The sequence below is a fragment of the Stenella coeruleoalba genome (assembly GCF_951394435.1).
Source record: "Stenella coeruleoalba genome assembly, chromosome: 5".
Lineage (NCBI taxonomy): Eukaryota > Metazoa > Chordata > Mammalia > Artiodactyla > Delphinidae > Stenella > Stenella coeruleoalba.
The window spans coordinates 73,775,737-73,792,743 of NC_137150.1; the positions used below are offsets into that span (position 1 = coordinate 73,775,737).

Consider the following 17,007-nt stretch of genomic DNA (forward strand, 5'->3'; position numbering starts at 1 on the left):
TTCTAAAAATAGTAGTCTTAGGCCTGCTATGTTAACTGTTTTCTACACAATAGACTTTTATATTTACTTATCTAACATTTCCACTTGTCCACATTCCTTCCTACAGATCTTGTATATAGTGAATGTGTTCCCTCAAAATTCATATGTTGAAAGGCTAACTCTCAATATAATGGTTAGGAGATGGGGTCTTTGGTAGATGATTAGGTCATGAGGGCAGAGCCCTTATGAATGAGATTAATACCCTTATGAAAGAGCTCTTTGCCCCTTCTGCCAGAGGATACAACCAGACTATGGCCTTAAGAAACAAGAAGTGAGCCTTCACCAGGCACCCAGTCTTCTGGCGCCTTGATCTTAGACTTGTCAGCCTCCAGAACTGTGAGAAGTAAATTTCTGTTGTTTGTTAGCCACCCAGTTTATGGTATTCTGTTATAGAAGCCTGAACTAAGACAAGATCCAAGTTACCCTCTAGTGTCATTTCCATTACCATGAAGAACTTCCTTTAGTGTTTCCTGTAGTGGAGGTCTGCTGGTGATGAATTCTCTCAATTTTTGTTTATCTGAAATATCTTTATTTCCTCTTCATTTTTGAAGGGTAGTTTCATTGGAGATACACTTCAGTATTGAATATCTTTCTTTTAGTGCTTTAACTATTTGTTCCATTGTCTTCTCATCTTCATTTTTTTAAATTAAAGACTATTATTTATTTATTTATTTTGGCTGTGTTGGGTCTTCGTTGCTGCACATGGGCTTTCTGTAGTTGTGGCGAGTGGGGGCTACTCTTCATTGAGGTGCGCAGGCTTCTCATTGTGGTGGCTTCTCTTGTCGTGGAGCAGGGGTTCTGGGCACATGGGCTTCAGTAGTTGTGGCATGTGGGTTCAGTAGTTGTGGCTTGCGGGCTCTAGAGTGCAAGCTCAGTAGTTGTGGCTCACGGACTTAGTTGCTCCGCAGCATGTGGGATCTTCCTGGACCAGGGCTCGAACCTGTGTCCCCTGCATTGGCAGGCAGATTCTTAACCACTGCACCACCAGGGAAGCCCTTAAAGACTATTTTTTAAAAGCAGTTTTAGATTCACTGCAAAATTGTGAAGAAGGTACAGAGATTTCCCAAATACTCTGTTCCTCCTCACATGCATAGGCTCCCCTAATATCAACATCCCCAACCAGAGTGGTATGTTTGTCATAATTGATGAAACTATATTGACATATCATAGTCACCCAAAGTCCATAGTTTACATTAGGATTTACTCTTTGTGTTGTACATTCTATGTGTTTGGACAAATGTATAATACAAATGTATAACGACATGTAGCCATCATTACAGTATCATACAGGTCCACTGCCCTCAAAATCCTCTGTGCTCTATTAATCCCTCACCCCTCTATCCCTGGCAAACAGTGAACTTTTTACTGTGTCCATAGTTTTGCCTTTTCCAGAATGTCATATAGTTGGAATCATATAGTATGTAACCTTTTCAGATTGGCTTATTTCACTTACTGATATGCATTTAAGGTTCCTCCATGTCTTTTCCTGGCTTAATAGCTCATCTTTTTAGCTCTGAATAATATTCCATTGTCTGGATGTACCACTGTTTATTTATCCACTCACCTCTTGAAGAACATCCTGGCTGCTTCTAAGTTGTAACAATTATGAATAAAGCTGCTATAAACATCCATGAACAGGTTTTTGTTTGAATATAAGTTTGTAACTCATTTGTGTAAATACCAAAGAGCATGATTGCTGGGTGGTTATGGTAAAAGTATGTTTAGTTTTGTAAGAAACTGCCAAACTGTCTTCCAAGGTAGCTGTACATTTTGCATTCCCACCAGCAATGAATGAGAGTTCTGTTGCTCCACATCCTTGGCAGCATTTGGTATAGTATGTGTTCCAGATTTGGGCCATTCTAATAGGTGTATAGTGATATTTTGTTGTTTTAATTTGCATTTCCCTGATGACGTATAATGTGAAACGTCTCTCTGTATGTTTATTGGCCGTCTATATACCTTCTTTGGTGAGGTGTCTATTAAGGTTTTTGGCCCATGTTTTACTTGGATTGTTCATTTTCTTTTTCTTTCTTTTGGCCGCGCTGGGCATGGCATGTGGGATCTTAGTTCCCCGAAAAGGGATCGAACTCGGGCCCTCTGCATTGGAAGCGCACAGTCTTAACCACTGGACCGCCAGGGAAGTCTCTCATTTTCTTACTGTTGAGTTTTAAGAGTTCTTTGTATATTTTGGATAATAGTCCTTTATCAGATTTGTCTTTTGCAAATATTTTCTCCCAGTCTATGGCTTGTCTTCTTATTCTCTTGATGTTAACCCTCATTGAGCAGAAGTTTTTAATTTTAATAAAGTTGAAATTATCAGTTATTTCATTCATGGATCGTACCCTTAGTGTTATATCTAAAAAGTCATCACTATATCCAAGGACATCTGGTTTTTCTCCTATGGTATCTTCTAAGAGTTTTATATAGTTTTGTGTTTTACATTTTAGGTCTATATTCCATTTTGAGTTAATTTTTCTGAAAGATGTAAGGTCTGTCTCCAGATTCATTTTTTTTCCCATGTGAATATCCAGTTGTTCCAGCACCATTTGTTGAAAAGACCATCTTTGTTCCATTGTATTGCTTTTTTTCCTTTGTCAAAGATCTGTTGAATATACTTATGTGGGCCTATTTCTGGGCTCTCTATTCTGTTCCATTGGTCTATTTGTTTCTTCTTTTGCCAGTACCACACTGTCTTGATAATGTAACTTTATAGTAAATCTTGAAGTCAGGTAGTGTCAGTCCTCCAACTTTGTTTTTTTCTTCAACATTTTGTTGGCTATTCTTGGTCTTTTGCCATCTATATAAACTTTGGAATTAGTTTGTTGATATGCACAATGTAACTTGCTGGGATTTTGATTGGGATTGCATTGAATCTATAGATGAAGTTGGGAAGAACTGACATCTTGATAATTTTGAGTCTTCCTATCCATGAGCATGAACTGTCTCTCAATTTATTTAGTTCTTGTATTTTTTCTGGGTATTACACTTGAAATTTAGTTTACTAATTTTAAGTTGGGACCTCAATTAACTAATCTATACATTTTTTTCAAATCTGTTCCTTTTTTTTAGGTCATAAATAAGGTCCATCTTAAGGCAAATCATATTATAAAGAGAGATGTTAATGAACATTTAAGAATCAAGACTGTCTACGATAAAAGTATTGAAGAGTAAGTACATCATTATTTGTCATCTTTTTTTTTTTTTTTTTTTTGCAGTACACAGGCCTCTCACTGTTGTGGCCTCTCCCGTTGCGGAGCACAGGCTCCAGACGTTTAGGCCCAGCAGCCATGGCTCACGGGCCCAGCCGCTCCGCAGCATGTGGGATCCTCCCGGACCGGGGCACGAACCCTTGTCCCCTGCATTGGCAGGCGGACTCCCAACCACTGCGCCACCAGGGAAGCCCCTGTCATCTTTTTTTATTAAGAATCAAACTATTGAAAATATTTTCATCTGTTACCTGGAGTTCTATAAATGGAAGTAGATGCTAGTGTACCCTCAAAATGGAATTAAGCTAAATATGCTTTTTAGTTTAGAAAGATGAAGGCCATGGGATATGATTTAAATCTATACATCATGAATAATTTAAGCACACCAGTGTATGTCTACTTATGTGGTCAATAACAGACCTGGAAGGCACTTAAGTACTTGGAGGAACAATAAGACAAAATACTAATACAATAGTAAGAACATTTACAAAATTATTAACCAGAGAGATGATATAGCCTAATTTTTAATTTAGAGTAAGAGGGCGTCCAGAAAAGAGATAAATTATGAATCTGTAGTAGTTTATGAAGAGCTATTGGGAGTAGGTGATGTCTTTCCCTATCTTTAACTTCCCAAATGAATGAAACAGTATGTGATCAACTCTTAAATGCTCATTGAGATTTAGAGGGACTGATATGGCATGCTTCCACAAAGCATTCCTTGGGACTCCTGCCAGTTGTATTCTGAACAAAAATGAGATAGTGGTTTGCCCTCAGCATGGCAATCTTTATGTTTTATGTCATCATTTTCAGGTTGCTCCCTGAGAAAAGACACCTTGTAAAGGTATGTAATAAATACTCATAGCTTGAATTGGACACTTAAAATGGTACATTTTATTGTATGTAAATTTTACTTCAGTAATGAAAAACATACACATAACTATTCTGTGAATGACTGAATAAAAGGTGTTGGTAGTGAATGTATTTCTATTATCACCAAGGTGTTTTTATGATGCACTCACCAAAACTTTGTTCATATTTGATATTAAGTTAGTCTTCTCATTTTATAATTTGATATTAAATCATTCTCATATTTTTACTTGTCCTCTTAAGTTTTAGGGGAGCAGAGCATGCTTCAGATAGGATGAAAAAGATGATGTTTTAAAAACATTGAGAACACTATTCTCTTGGTGGAAATGCTCATTCTCATGAAGATTAATTGGCCTGATAGTATGAAATGCCAAGGTCATTTATAGAGGTGCTAGCCTCATAAGTTTTTTAACTGTTACAGAGGCACACACACACATTAAGCCACTTCATTATGGGGTCACAGAAATGGGTGAGGCTAAAGTAGATCTTCTAAATATATGATTTTCTTAACATAAACTACCTTCATGTTGGAATAATCTAAATCAGTCTCAAATTTAAAGTAATATTAATAGTTGTGATTTATGTTTTATAATATTCTATTTAAATGGGGTAGGGAAGGAACTTTTTGGTGTTCTTTCCTCCAAACTAAACTAGTAAATGAGGAAATTCCTTTGCTCCTAGACTCAATCTTTCCCTAGCCATAGTCACACAACTTTCGACTAGTACCTATATTCCAGAATTATAAGGCTTTTTCCTTCTTTCCCCTTAGTCATTAATATCCTATGCTTACTTGTTTTAAATATAGTTTATCTTTTAGCTGTAATTCTGACTGGTTTTTTTTTTCCAACTTTTATTTAGACCAAACTTTTTCCACAAGCTGTTTCTTATTTAGAGAAGACTTTTCAGGTTCGTAGACCTGCGGGCACCATATTACTTAGTAGGTATGTCACATTACACACAGGTCATTTTCTTCAGTTGTTTAGTATTTAGTACTCTGCCCACCCCATTCTGTCAGTATGGCAAATTGTGAGTTTTATACTGGAGTATTTTATTATGCTGGTTCCTGGAGACCAAACTGTAAGATATTTAAAAAGAATAAAAGAGCATCTGTTGGGTAATCATTCTTTTCCCGATTTTCCATTATGAGGTGACCCACTGGATCTTTTCCTTGGGTATAGTTGTACCCTTTTTCCCATATCCCCTTCCTTCATGTGTACAGTATTGGCTTTTTCCCATATCCCTTTTTCCCATATCCCCTTCCTTCATGTGTACAGTATTGGCTTTTGAAGTATTTGAGTGTTTGAAAACCCAGATCAGAAGAATTTGCCATGGAACCAAAATTCTTTATTAGACTACTTTTCTAACTAAAATAGTAACTATTATAAATGAAATAAACATAGCAGCTACTAGTTTTTTACAATGTTTTAACTGCTGTGAACTCATCTTTATTTTTTTTTTGTAATTAAACTTTGATGTACGAATGAACTGAAGACAATGTGCAACAAACCAATACCAATACCTTCGGAAGGAAAATGATCACCATAGATGCTGTACTGGGGAATGTGCAGAGCATACAAGATGTGGCCCCGTTATAGTGCCTGAGGAGCACCTCCAGGTATTTCACCCTGCTCTTAGCAATGTTCTTATTCTTTAGGATAAACTTATGACAGATTTTCAATCTGTGATTGTCACTAAGAAGATTTTACAGACTTAAGTTCAAAAGCTTCATTCTCTACCAAAAGTAATCACAGTTAGGTGTGCTGATTTTATTCTTTCATTGGTTTTCAAGTGAATTTAATTATTTTTTTCTTTTTTCAATTTATCTCTGAGGCTGCTGAATCGTTTCTGCTTAGGACTTTATCTTTGCCCTCCAAAACATCTTTTAGCAGCTATATACCTCAGAATTTTTAAAGGGCAATTTAACATTATCTCTTCAAATAAAAATAATGTGTATGCTTTAACCCAACCTGGAAATGTATTCCATAAAAATACTTATAACTATGTAATATATGTTCAAGGATATTCTTTGCAAAACTATAAATATGCCTATATTAATATTACTTAAGTTATGGCATAACCACATAATGGAGCACTACACAGCTGTTAAAGAATGAAGTAGAAGGACTTCCCTGGTGGTCCAGCAGGTAAGACTCTTTGCTCCCAATGCACGGGGCCCAGGTTCAATCCCTGGTTGGGGAACTAGATCCCACATGCATGCCGCAACTAAGAGTCTGCATGCCACAACTAAGATCCGGTGCAGCCAAAATAAATGAACAATATTAAAAAAAAAAAAGAACAAAATAGATCTTTATATACTGATTTGGAAAGACAGTTAAGCTTTTAAATGGAAAAAAAAGTTGTAAATCAGTATGGGTAGTTAGTCTATTTCATTTAAAAATTAAAAATTATCATCAATTATTCAGCTTTCAGTAAAGCTGAAATAAAAGCATAAAAAATAAGAAGTGTATACACACATATAAAAAATTATGAAGTAATCTGGAGGTATACATATATAAAAAATCTAGAGACACATAAAATTTTAATGGTTTTCATTGAGTTGGATTATGGAGGGCTTTTATTTGTTAACTTATACATTTTTGTAATGTTCTGATTTTTCATATTAAGCGTCTATTATTTGTATCAGAAAAAATATAAAAAGTTTAAATGTGTAAACCAGAAAGCCAATTTATTTATACCTATATTTTGGAAAATATGATTATTGCTTTAGCTGCTTTTCTCTATTGAGCTGTGTTCTCTCATTACTTTTAGAAAATGAATACATTATTAAACATTGACTTTGTCAGCAAAATTAAGCATATAGTTGAAGTTTACTTTATAATTTTTTTCTCAGAGTATTTGAAGCTCACTAAAGGCTTTTGGCACTAATACAGCTAACTTACTCAGCTTCCATTTCTTTTATCAAATTTCTTGAAAGCATAGAGGGTTTGGGGAACATGTTTAAAAATTGAAACAACCTGTTAATTACATATTTATCTCTTTTCCTGAGACATTTAGAGATATTTCGTAGACATTTTAAGGCATATTTCTTTGCTTTTTTTTCTAAGGTATTTTTGTTTTTAATTCTTTTGGCTTTTTCAAATTCTGCTTTCTACTTATCTTCTTGGGGGTCCTGATTTTTTTTTTTAAATAAATGAGAGATCATGTAAAGAATGCTATTAAATCACAGCTTTTCTTAATATCAACTATTAACAGATTAAAGTAATTGAATTTTAAAATTATAAATACATGTATTAGAGAAGCAAGAGTAAACAATGTAATGAAATGAGAATTTCTGTCTTTTCTCTCTCTGCAAGCATCACCTATGCCTTAAAAAAAACACCATTTACTGATTTTCCTATTTATAATTTGGAGATTATGATTGTTTAGGAACTTTGATAGAAGAAGTTCTCTAAAAAACGTATGTTAAAAGGGCAAAGTTCGCTTAGAAAACTAGAAACAAAGGTAATATTACAAGATGACTTTAACTTTTTACCTTATATACTTTTGTATTATCTGAATTTTTAACAAGATACATGAATTACTTATAATAGGAAAATACTTCCAGTAAATAAAGTTTTTTATTAATTAGTTTTGAAGTAACTATAGATTCACGGGAAATTGCTAAAAAAAATGTGTACAAGAAGGTCCCTTGTAATTTTCACCTAGTTTCAGGGTTTAATAAAACCTTTTCTATTGCTGTCTTTTTTGTACCCTGGTTGCATGCCCTTTATAAATAGCAATTGTTTGTTTTAATTAATATTATACATTTATGATTATAGTATATAAAGTAGAAATTTTAATAAAATAAATTTAAAATTAGAGATAGGAATTGAGTAGAGAGAGGTATGGATTTTGATAAAAGCTGAAGGATAATAAATAAAAATTAAATCATACATATTTAGAGTCTGGATTCATTATAAATTAAAAGTCCTGATAGCTAACCTCATCTCTGGTCTGTTTTTCCGTTGTTGTCCCCCATGGGCATAGCAATGCAGAGTCTGCTGTGGGGGTAAGTGGCCCTGTGGAGCAGTGGGTGTGCCAGACCAAGAGGGAGTCCGGGATGCAGACTTTGTTCTTTATGTTGGTGCTCTGGCCACTGAGAGGTGCAGCCATGAAAACATCATCTCTTATGCAGCCTATTGTCAGCAGGAAGCAAAAATGGACAGGTAAACTTTCCCCTGAGACTTATTTCCCAAGATCTAAAATAAGAACTCTTAAAACATATTCTAAGTGTTGAGAGTACAAGAAGTTTGCATTTGCGAGATTACCTCCAGTAGTAAGAAATGGCATACTGCCTGGATTGGGGTGTGGTGGGGGAACCAGGTTATACAACTGCTATGCATATGGTAATATAAGTACCAATTCCAAAGGAAAAGTCTACTGTCAATAGAATTTTCTTTGAAAGTGATGACACCTCTCTAAGGAAACAATTTGAACTTTAATTTTAGCACTTCTGTGCTGAACTGTAAGATGTTCAAAATAACTGTTCATCTAATTGTCATATCATTATGTCCTTCACTTAGCTTAATTATCTCTAAAAAATTTAGAGTCCCGGAACTTCCCTGGCGGTCCAGTGGTTAAGTCTCCACACTTCCACTGCAGGAGGAGCCACTTCAGTCCTCGGTTGGACTAAGATCCCACATGTTGCTTGGCCAAAAAAAAAAAAAAAAAGGACTCTTTTTTTTTTTTTTTTTTTTTTTTTTTTGTGGTACGCGGGCCTCTCACTGTTGTGACCTCTCCTGTTGCGGAGCACAGGCTCCGGACATGCAGGCTCAGCGGCCATGGCTCACAGGCCTAGCCGCTCCCTCTTTTTTATTTAAAAAATATTTCAAAAATTTTTTCTCAGTGAAGCAGCCTTGAAATAAAGTTGTTATGCATACAGAAGATTGCCTGTTACACACCAGACAAATCAGTTAAAGGCAGTAGAAACTGGTATGTCTCAGTATAGTTTGTATGTGACGTTCTCAAATCTAGGAGAGTTAATGTGACCACATTCAATGGTCCAGTGAATGTAAGGACCGTTGCCGAGTTCCTGAACATTCATCTACCTATCAAAATACTAGCTGACTTTAAAGAGCTGTTTCAGTTCTATTGATAGCTAATTAATTTAAGGAAAAAATGAAATTATTAGTAGGACCAAGTATCCAATACAAAGGAAACACTAATATATGCTTCAGAATTATACTGTCAATACTGAAGGTGGTAAGGAGGTCAAAATCAGCATCATGGATTATGAAAGCAGTCTGTTAGCATGTTACTATATAATTATTGATCCATGAAATAAACTCAAAAATCTTTAGCTTCTGAATGTTGAGAATGCATCGAGTCAAATATTTATTACTGAAGAAGGAAGTGCTATATGGTTTTGAAGATGTATATGTACTGTTGTTTAGTAAAAAGGATATATGTATTTAATAGATTGTTCCTTTTTTCCTGAGAAGCTGTCATTAAATTTATGAAATTTTATAATTACTGGTGTCTCAATATCAAGGAAATATGGTATTTGAAGTGCTAAATGAATGACAAGTTACTTGATAAAATGAGATACTTCTTAAAGTAGGTGTCTTTGAGAAATATACCTTCATAATAGCAGTGCTGCAGAATCATGGCTCTTTATCTTAATTTGACCTAAACCATATGGATTGTGCACACACACAATCTCATTTTTAATATACTGTTGAGTGTCAGAAGAACATTGCAAAACAGTGTACATAATACGATTTCATACTTGTTTTAAAAATCTGTGTATGGGGCTTCCCTGGTGGCGCAGTGGTTGTGAGTCCGCCTGCCGATGCAGGGGACACGGGTTCGTGCCCCGGTCCGGGAGGATCCCACATGCCGCGGAGCAGCTGGGCCCGTGAGCCATGGCCGCTGAGCCTGCGCGTCCTGAGCCTGTGCTCTGCAACGGGAGAGGCCACAGCAGTGAGAGGCCCGCGTACCGCAAAAAACAAAAAAAAAAACAAACAAAAATTCTGTGTATGGACTTGAATGTGCTAAGGTAAAAGTCAAAAATAATTAGGATTACCCACTATCCCAATTTTCTCGGGAGTACCCTTGGTTTAGCCCTGAAAGTCCCATATCTCGGGAAATCCCTCAGTCCTAGGCAAACCAGGATGGCTGGTCACTCTAAAAAATAAAGCACCCCAATTGTTGATAGCAGTTACCTGTGATAGTGGAATTTAGTGGTGGTAGTTTGTAAAATAGGGAATTTTTACCTTTTTCTTCATACATTTCTATATGTTTGGATATATAGCTTTTTCCAATGAGCTTTAATTACTTTTTTAAACAAAAGACATGTTAAAGTGAACCTTATGTATTAGGAACAGAATGGCTTCCCTGGGGAAGTAGGGAGAGGGATATAAAATCCCATGCTGAGATGGGTCTGGATTAGTTCAGCTCCTTTCAGCATCTGATAATACTGAAGGTACTTAAAGTATCTAATTGTCTTTTGGGGAGAGAATGCAACATAGGAGTTATCACACAGATGAGAATCCCATAGCCCAGAGATGCATCTCACTTTCTTTTCACTGCTATTATATTTCTTTAAGGCACTTGAACATTTGGCTCACTTTAGGTGTGAATGACTAGCTGAAAGAATAAATGTTCCTCGTGTCAGTGAATCTGAAGCTACTCATGTATGTATTCTCATACATGGGGAAAATTTTGGTTGCTTATGAGGAGAATGTTGATGTTAGAAGAGCAATATCTTAAGTTGTTCTTTTTGAATCTTTTTAGTAGTAGTGAAACTTTCCTTCAAAACTGCTATATTGCGTTAATTCATTCCATAAATATTTGAGTGCTTAATATGTTGCCAGCAGACTAGGTGAACAAAATAGACACGTGTACCTGTCTCATGGAACTTACAAATTACAGAGGGAGTCAGATGTTAGTTAAATACTGATACAAATAGACATGTGATTTCAAATATGATAAATACTTTGTAGAAAAAGACAGGGTGTTGCAACATAAAAGAGAACAAAAGGGGGAAACATAATTTAGATCAACTGGGCAAAAAAGGCCTCTTTGAAAAAGTGAAACTTTAGATATAACCTGAAAATCGATAGGCTTCAGCCAAATAAAGAGCTGGAGAAAGAGCTTATGTTAGGAAAATGCTGTGTCTACCTGTTGCTCTTAGAAGCCACTCCAGTGGAAACTGTGCTTGAGGATGAGAGCTTTAGGGGATGCGTTGGAGGGAGAAGTAGACAGGGCTGTTTCATTCTAAATGCAGTAGGGGGCTTCCCTGGTGGCTCAGTGGTTGTGAGTCCGCCTGCCGATGCAGGGGACGCGGGTTCGTGCCCCGGTCCGGGAAGATCCCACATGCCGCGGAGCGGCTGGGCCCATGAGCCATGGCCACTGAGCCTGCGCGTCCGGAGCCTGTGCTCCGCGGCGGGAGAGGCCACAGTGGTGAGAGGCCCACGTACCGTGGAAAAAATAAAAAAAATAATAAATGCAGTAGGAAGTTCCTGACAGGGTTTAAGCCTGATAGTGACGTTTATTTTATATCTTAGAGGTCACCGTGGCAATATTTTGGTGAGTGAATTATACTCATACTTTTCTAAGTGCAAGTCTGTTGTTTTCAAGTATGAAGAAAGTGCACTGTATGTTTTTTTAACTAAATAAGGCAAATGTTACTCTGTAAATAGGCCATCACCATTTGGGGAGGTTTGTGGTATTTCTATGGTAAAATGTTGAGGTAGTGTTGGGAGAAATACCTTGGGGTTCCTTACTGTTTGTCACAGCTTTTGAAAGGCAGGTGGGTGCGTGGTGAAACTGATTGAATTACTGTGGGTCCTCGTGAGCTCTTGGACTCTCAAGTTCTAGGCTCAGAAAGAGATATAGAATTCTGTAGATTCTAGAAGGTATAGAATACTGTATGAAAGAAGATAATAGGAAGATAAAAAACTTTATGTTGGGCTTCCCTGGTGGCAGTGGTTAAGAATCCACCTGCCAATGCAGGGGACATGGGTTCGAGCCCTGGTCCGGGAAGATCCCACATGCCGCAGAGCGACTAAACCCATGCGCCACAACTACTGAGCCTGCGCTCTAGAGCCCACGAGCCACAACTACTGAAGCCCGCGTGCCTAGAGCCCGTGCTCTGCAACAAGAGAAGCCACCGCAGTGAGAAGCCTGCGCACCGCAGCGAAGAGTAACCCCCGCTCACGACACTAGAAGAAAGCCCATGTGCAGCAACAAAGACCCAACACAGCCAAAAATAAATAAATTTTTTAAAAAATTATGTTAATGAAGGCATTATTGGGACAGGAGAAAGGGAATAGTGAAATGGAAATCAGAAGGTTCAGCAACTTGCAGCAACCTGAATGATTTGCTTATTGTCCTCTTTTGTACCTACTTTTCCTCTCTACCTACTTGTCTGTCCCTGTGCCTATATATATAGTGAAATGCTGAAGTCAGAAATGAATTTTGCAAGAAAAATAGTGTTATAATTAAAATTTTTTAGTTCATTCCCTTTTTTGGTACATATTGACATACTTTACAAATTCACACTGAAGTATAATTAACTGACTCTATCCTCTTGAGGGAACAGCTGCTGATTAGCAATGTCATAGGAGAACACAGGTATATGTCTGGAAAGTAAAAGACAGTGAAAGTTAGATGTTATGTTGTAAAATGACATTTGATATTTCACAAAGATTTTTCTGACCTTGATCAGTTTTTGATAGAAAAATATAGGTTAATAAGTATAATACATATTGTCCTGGAATATAATTAAAAATTTAATGTCTGTTTTAACAGGCCAATTGCAGGATATGCTAACCTGTGTCCAAATATGATCTCTACCCAGCCTCAGGAGTTTGTTGGGATGCTGTCTACAGTGAAACATGAGATTATTCATGCCCTGGTAAATTTTGCTGTTAACTATTGTTCTCTCCTTCATGCCTTGATTTTCTGATTATACTCTCATTTTGATGTATATGTTAAAATTTAAGATTTTGTGGCTTCTTAGATCGTGTTCAGTAAAACCTAGTTGAATAGACCTCTGCCAGTAGACAATTTTTAATGATTAGGATAGCAGCTCGGTTGACTTATACTACCTAAAATAATGAAACAAGTAAATCCATTGGGCAAATAGGAGTTTTGAAAAAATGATTAAGCTTCTTAAGAAGAAACTTAGTAATTAAAAAAAATTCACTTTCATCTAAAATGATAGCTGATATGTTAATTATAGATCTTTCTTATCTCTTACAGAGATCTCATTTCTAAAAGTGTTCTTGGTCTATTTAGACTTTCTGAATTTTATATATATTAACTGATTCAGAACTTTGCTTTTCCCCAATTGGTCCAAAGTAGTAAACTTTTACAGTATGTCTGGGGAATTAAATAAAGTTGCCTAAAACCTAGGAAATGTCCTCCTGATGTCATTCATGTGTTTAGAAAATAGATGGGAGTAAAATGCAGTGATTAAGAGAGAGAATGGGACTTCCCTGGTGGTGCAGTGGTTAAGAATCTGCCTGCCAGTGCAGGGGGCACAGGTTCAATCCCTGGTCTGGGAAGATCCCACATGCCACGGAGCAACTAAGCCTGTGCACCACAACTACTGAGCCTGTGCCCTAGAGCCCGCGAGCCACAACTACTGAAACCCACGTGCCTAGAGCAGGTGCTCCACAACAAGATAAGCCACCGCAATGAGAAGCCTGCACACCCCAACGAAGAGTAGCCCCCGCTCACCGCAACTAGAGAAAGCCCTCATGCAGCAACGAAGACCCAACGCAGCCAAAAATAAATAAATAAATTTATAAAAAACAAAAATTTTTTTAAAATGGTAGCACCCACTATAGAGTACATTATTTAAAAAAAGAGAGAGGGAGAGAATGGATCACGCAGATCTAGGTGTGAATCTCCTTAGCTTTACTGCTAAAAATCTTTGGGATCTATTACAAATTATTTAGCCTTTGTAAGCCTCTGTTTCATCTATAAAATGAATATAGTAGTACATACTACAATGGATTTTTTTCTTGAAGATTAAATAAGATGAAACATAAATGGCTTAGCACCATGCTCTACATAGTAAGGTATAATAAAATTAGTGACTATCATTTATTAGTCTTATTTCATGAGCTATTATGTATGACCTCAGTCTTTAAATCAGCAAATACCTTGGATAATTCAGTGAAACTCTAGTGTATCCAGATAGCACTTCTGGTCTTCAAGTAAGGAGATTCTAAAATGAATCATCTCTTTTCCTTTTATTAAAAAAGTAAGTTAAACCTGCTATTGTGATGAAAGATAAGCATCATTCTAAGTAACATTTTAAGCTTTAAGCTCCAAAAACAATAGATACTTGATGTTGAGAGAACCAGAAAAAAACAGCAGGTTTTAAGTCTAGTATATAAGTGAACATGAATGCAGAGGTCCCAGATATGAGGTAAATTAGGTTATGAACAGGCAGGTCACAAAAGAAAAGGTCCAATTGGCCAAGAAGTATATGAGAACATACTCAGATTTACTTTAGCAATCAGGGAATCTCAAATTAAAGTCAGACACCATTGAATATAAAAACATGTGTGAGAGTTACTATGTACATTGACTTTAAGGTAGTGATTACCCCTGGGAAAAGTGGGAAGAGAAAGGGTGAAGGTAATGGGCCTTCAACGGTATTTATTCTGCAGTGTTTTATTTCTTAAAAAAAAGTCTGAAGAAGACCTGGCAAAACGAATATCTTAAATCCTCTTAAGGAGTATACCTAAGTTTCTATTAGATTTTTAAACTTTTTTGTGTATTTGAATTATTTAAAAAATTGTAAAAACCTAGGAAATTTAAAATATTAGTTTGTCTCAAAAACCATCCTGGAGGATGCTAAGAATTAAATGTTTAACAAATACACTTATTCCCTATAAAGTTATATATTGCTCTAGCTATCAAATACAGTCATTCCTGGTTCTTTCAATACCAGATAAGCCTTCTGAAATGTGAGTGCTTAGAAAAATTTTCAAATTGATATTGTGGAAAAAAATGTGTATTTAGAATATTATGAAAGATGAGGCACAGCATACTATTTTAAGCTTTATATAACTTCAGTGAATTGTATATTAAAAACTGTTTAGATTTTCTTACCTGACTCCATTAAATGTTCTTTGCATCTTCAGAGATTAAAAAAGAAGAAATGTAGGAATAAAAGAATACTCTGGATTCCATTAATCATTTTGGCAAGCCTTGAATGACACAGGCCACAGTTATGTAAGCAAAGACATTTGCCAAAGAAATAGATTAATTAAGTGATCATTTGTGATTGTTAGTTATTTGGATATAAACTATAACATAGTCTCAGTGTATAAAACATGCTTAAGGGCTTCCCTGGTGGCACAGTGGTTGAGAGTCCGCCTGCCGATGCAGGGGACACGGGTTCGTGCCCCATCCGGGAAGATCCCACATGCCGCGGAGCTGCTGCGCCCCTGAGCCATGGCCGCTGAGCCTGCGCATCCGGAGCCTGTGCTCAGCAGCAGGAGAGGCCACGACAGTGAGAGGCCCGTGTACCGCAAAAAAAAAAAGAAAGAAAAAAAAAAAACCATACTTAAATTAGTAGTTACAAAAGCACTTTGTTTTAGTTATTAGGTTAGGAAAGAAAGTAAGAAAAGAAATCTCACTAATGAAATAGGAGATATCAAATGTCAGTAATTTTTTTTTTGCCCATTTTCTCATCTTATTTGGGAGAGGGGATAGAGAATGGGAATTTGAATACCTTTATGTGAAGTAGCTACTATCTTATTAAAATTGAAGACTTCTTTAAAATACTGTCTAAAAATGTGATTATAAACACAAAAATTCACATTGTAAAATACTTTTAGAAATACAGATGATTTTACACATTACTCTACCACCAAAAGAACCACAGCTAACATTTCGATATATGTTTCCAATCTTTTTTCCGAAGTATACACCCCCGCACATAAACACACATTTATAGTCTTTTTTATTTTAGATATAGATATATATTAAATATGGACTTTGGTATCAAAGACTTTGAATTTTTATGAGTGATCTTACTAGCACACCCTCCTGCTCTAAACTGTATTGTTAATTGTTGTTAATAGTAACATTTCCCTGGTTGCAATTTTAGAGTTTGTTAGTAAGTTCATGTGAAGAGGACCAACTATTATAAACACGTCTTTAAACAAATAAATGCATTGTCTATACCAACCAAAGAATGTCTTTGTTACTATTACTTTTGGTTTCCTCACTTAGAATTATCTCAAGTAATTGAAATTTAAAATTCATAATATGAAACACTTAATTTCAGTCCAATTCCAGTATATGGCAAGTTCCTGTAGAAATATTGGCCTGACACTTTTATGTGGTTGTATCAGTGTTCTCTTTTGATAGTGGCATGTTGTGATATCTATAGTCAGATTTGATATTTTTCACTGTAAGACATTTTGAACTTTTTCTTACAGGGTTTCTCTGCTGGGCTATTTGCATTCTACCATGATAAAGATGGAAATCCTCTAACTTCAAGATTTGCAGATGGTCTCCCACCTTTTAACTATAGGTATTTGGTTTTTTTTGTTCTTGTTCTTCTCTTTTAGGAGAGTGCTAAGACTAGCAGCTGAGAATCATAGCATGTTAAGTTCCATAAATAATAGTGGCTTTATGGCTAGCCTAAGAAGATTGTATGTCCTATCTTATTAAAACAAGATAGGATATAAGGGTGGGATGAATTGGGAGATTAGGATTGACATGTATACACTACCATGTGTAAAATAGCTAGCTAGTGGGAACCTGCTGTATAGCACAGGGAGGTCAGCTTAGTGCTCTGTGATGACCTAGATGGATGGGATGGGGGTGCAGGGTGGGAGGGAGGTCCAAGAGGGATGGGATATATGTATACACATAGCTGATTCACTTCATTGTACAGCAGAAACTAATACAACATTATAAA

General features: G+C 36.2%; 1 protein-coding gene across 1 annotated transcript in view; it reads left to right on the forward strand.

The window, feature by feature from the left end:
* Positions 1–17,007, forward strand: part of LMLN (leishmanolysin like peptidase) — a gene marked incomplete at its 5' end in the record, with an annotated part of 80,438 nt that overhangs the window by 16,923 nt on the left and 46,508 nt on the right. Inside the window, 7 exons of the mRNA XM_079923101.1 lie at positions 3,109–3,206; positions 4,056–4,086; positions 4,971–5,053; positions 5,604–5,727; positions 8,100–8,278; positions 12,867–12,972; positions 16,523–16,617. Of these exons, the coding sequence (XP_079779227.1) occupies positions 3,109–3,206; positions 4,056–4,086; positions 4,971–5,053; positions 5,604–5,727; positions 8,100–8,278; positions 12,867–12,972; positions 16,523–16,617 (716 nt within the window). The remainder of the gene's footprint in view (positions 1–3,108; positions 3,207–4,055; positions 4,087–4,970; positions 5,054–5,603; positions 5,728–8,099; positions 8,279–12,866; positions 12,973–16,522; positions 16,618–17,007) is intronic.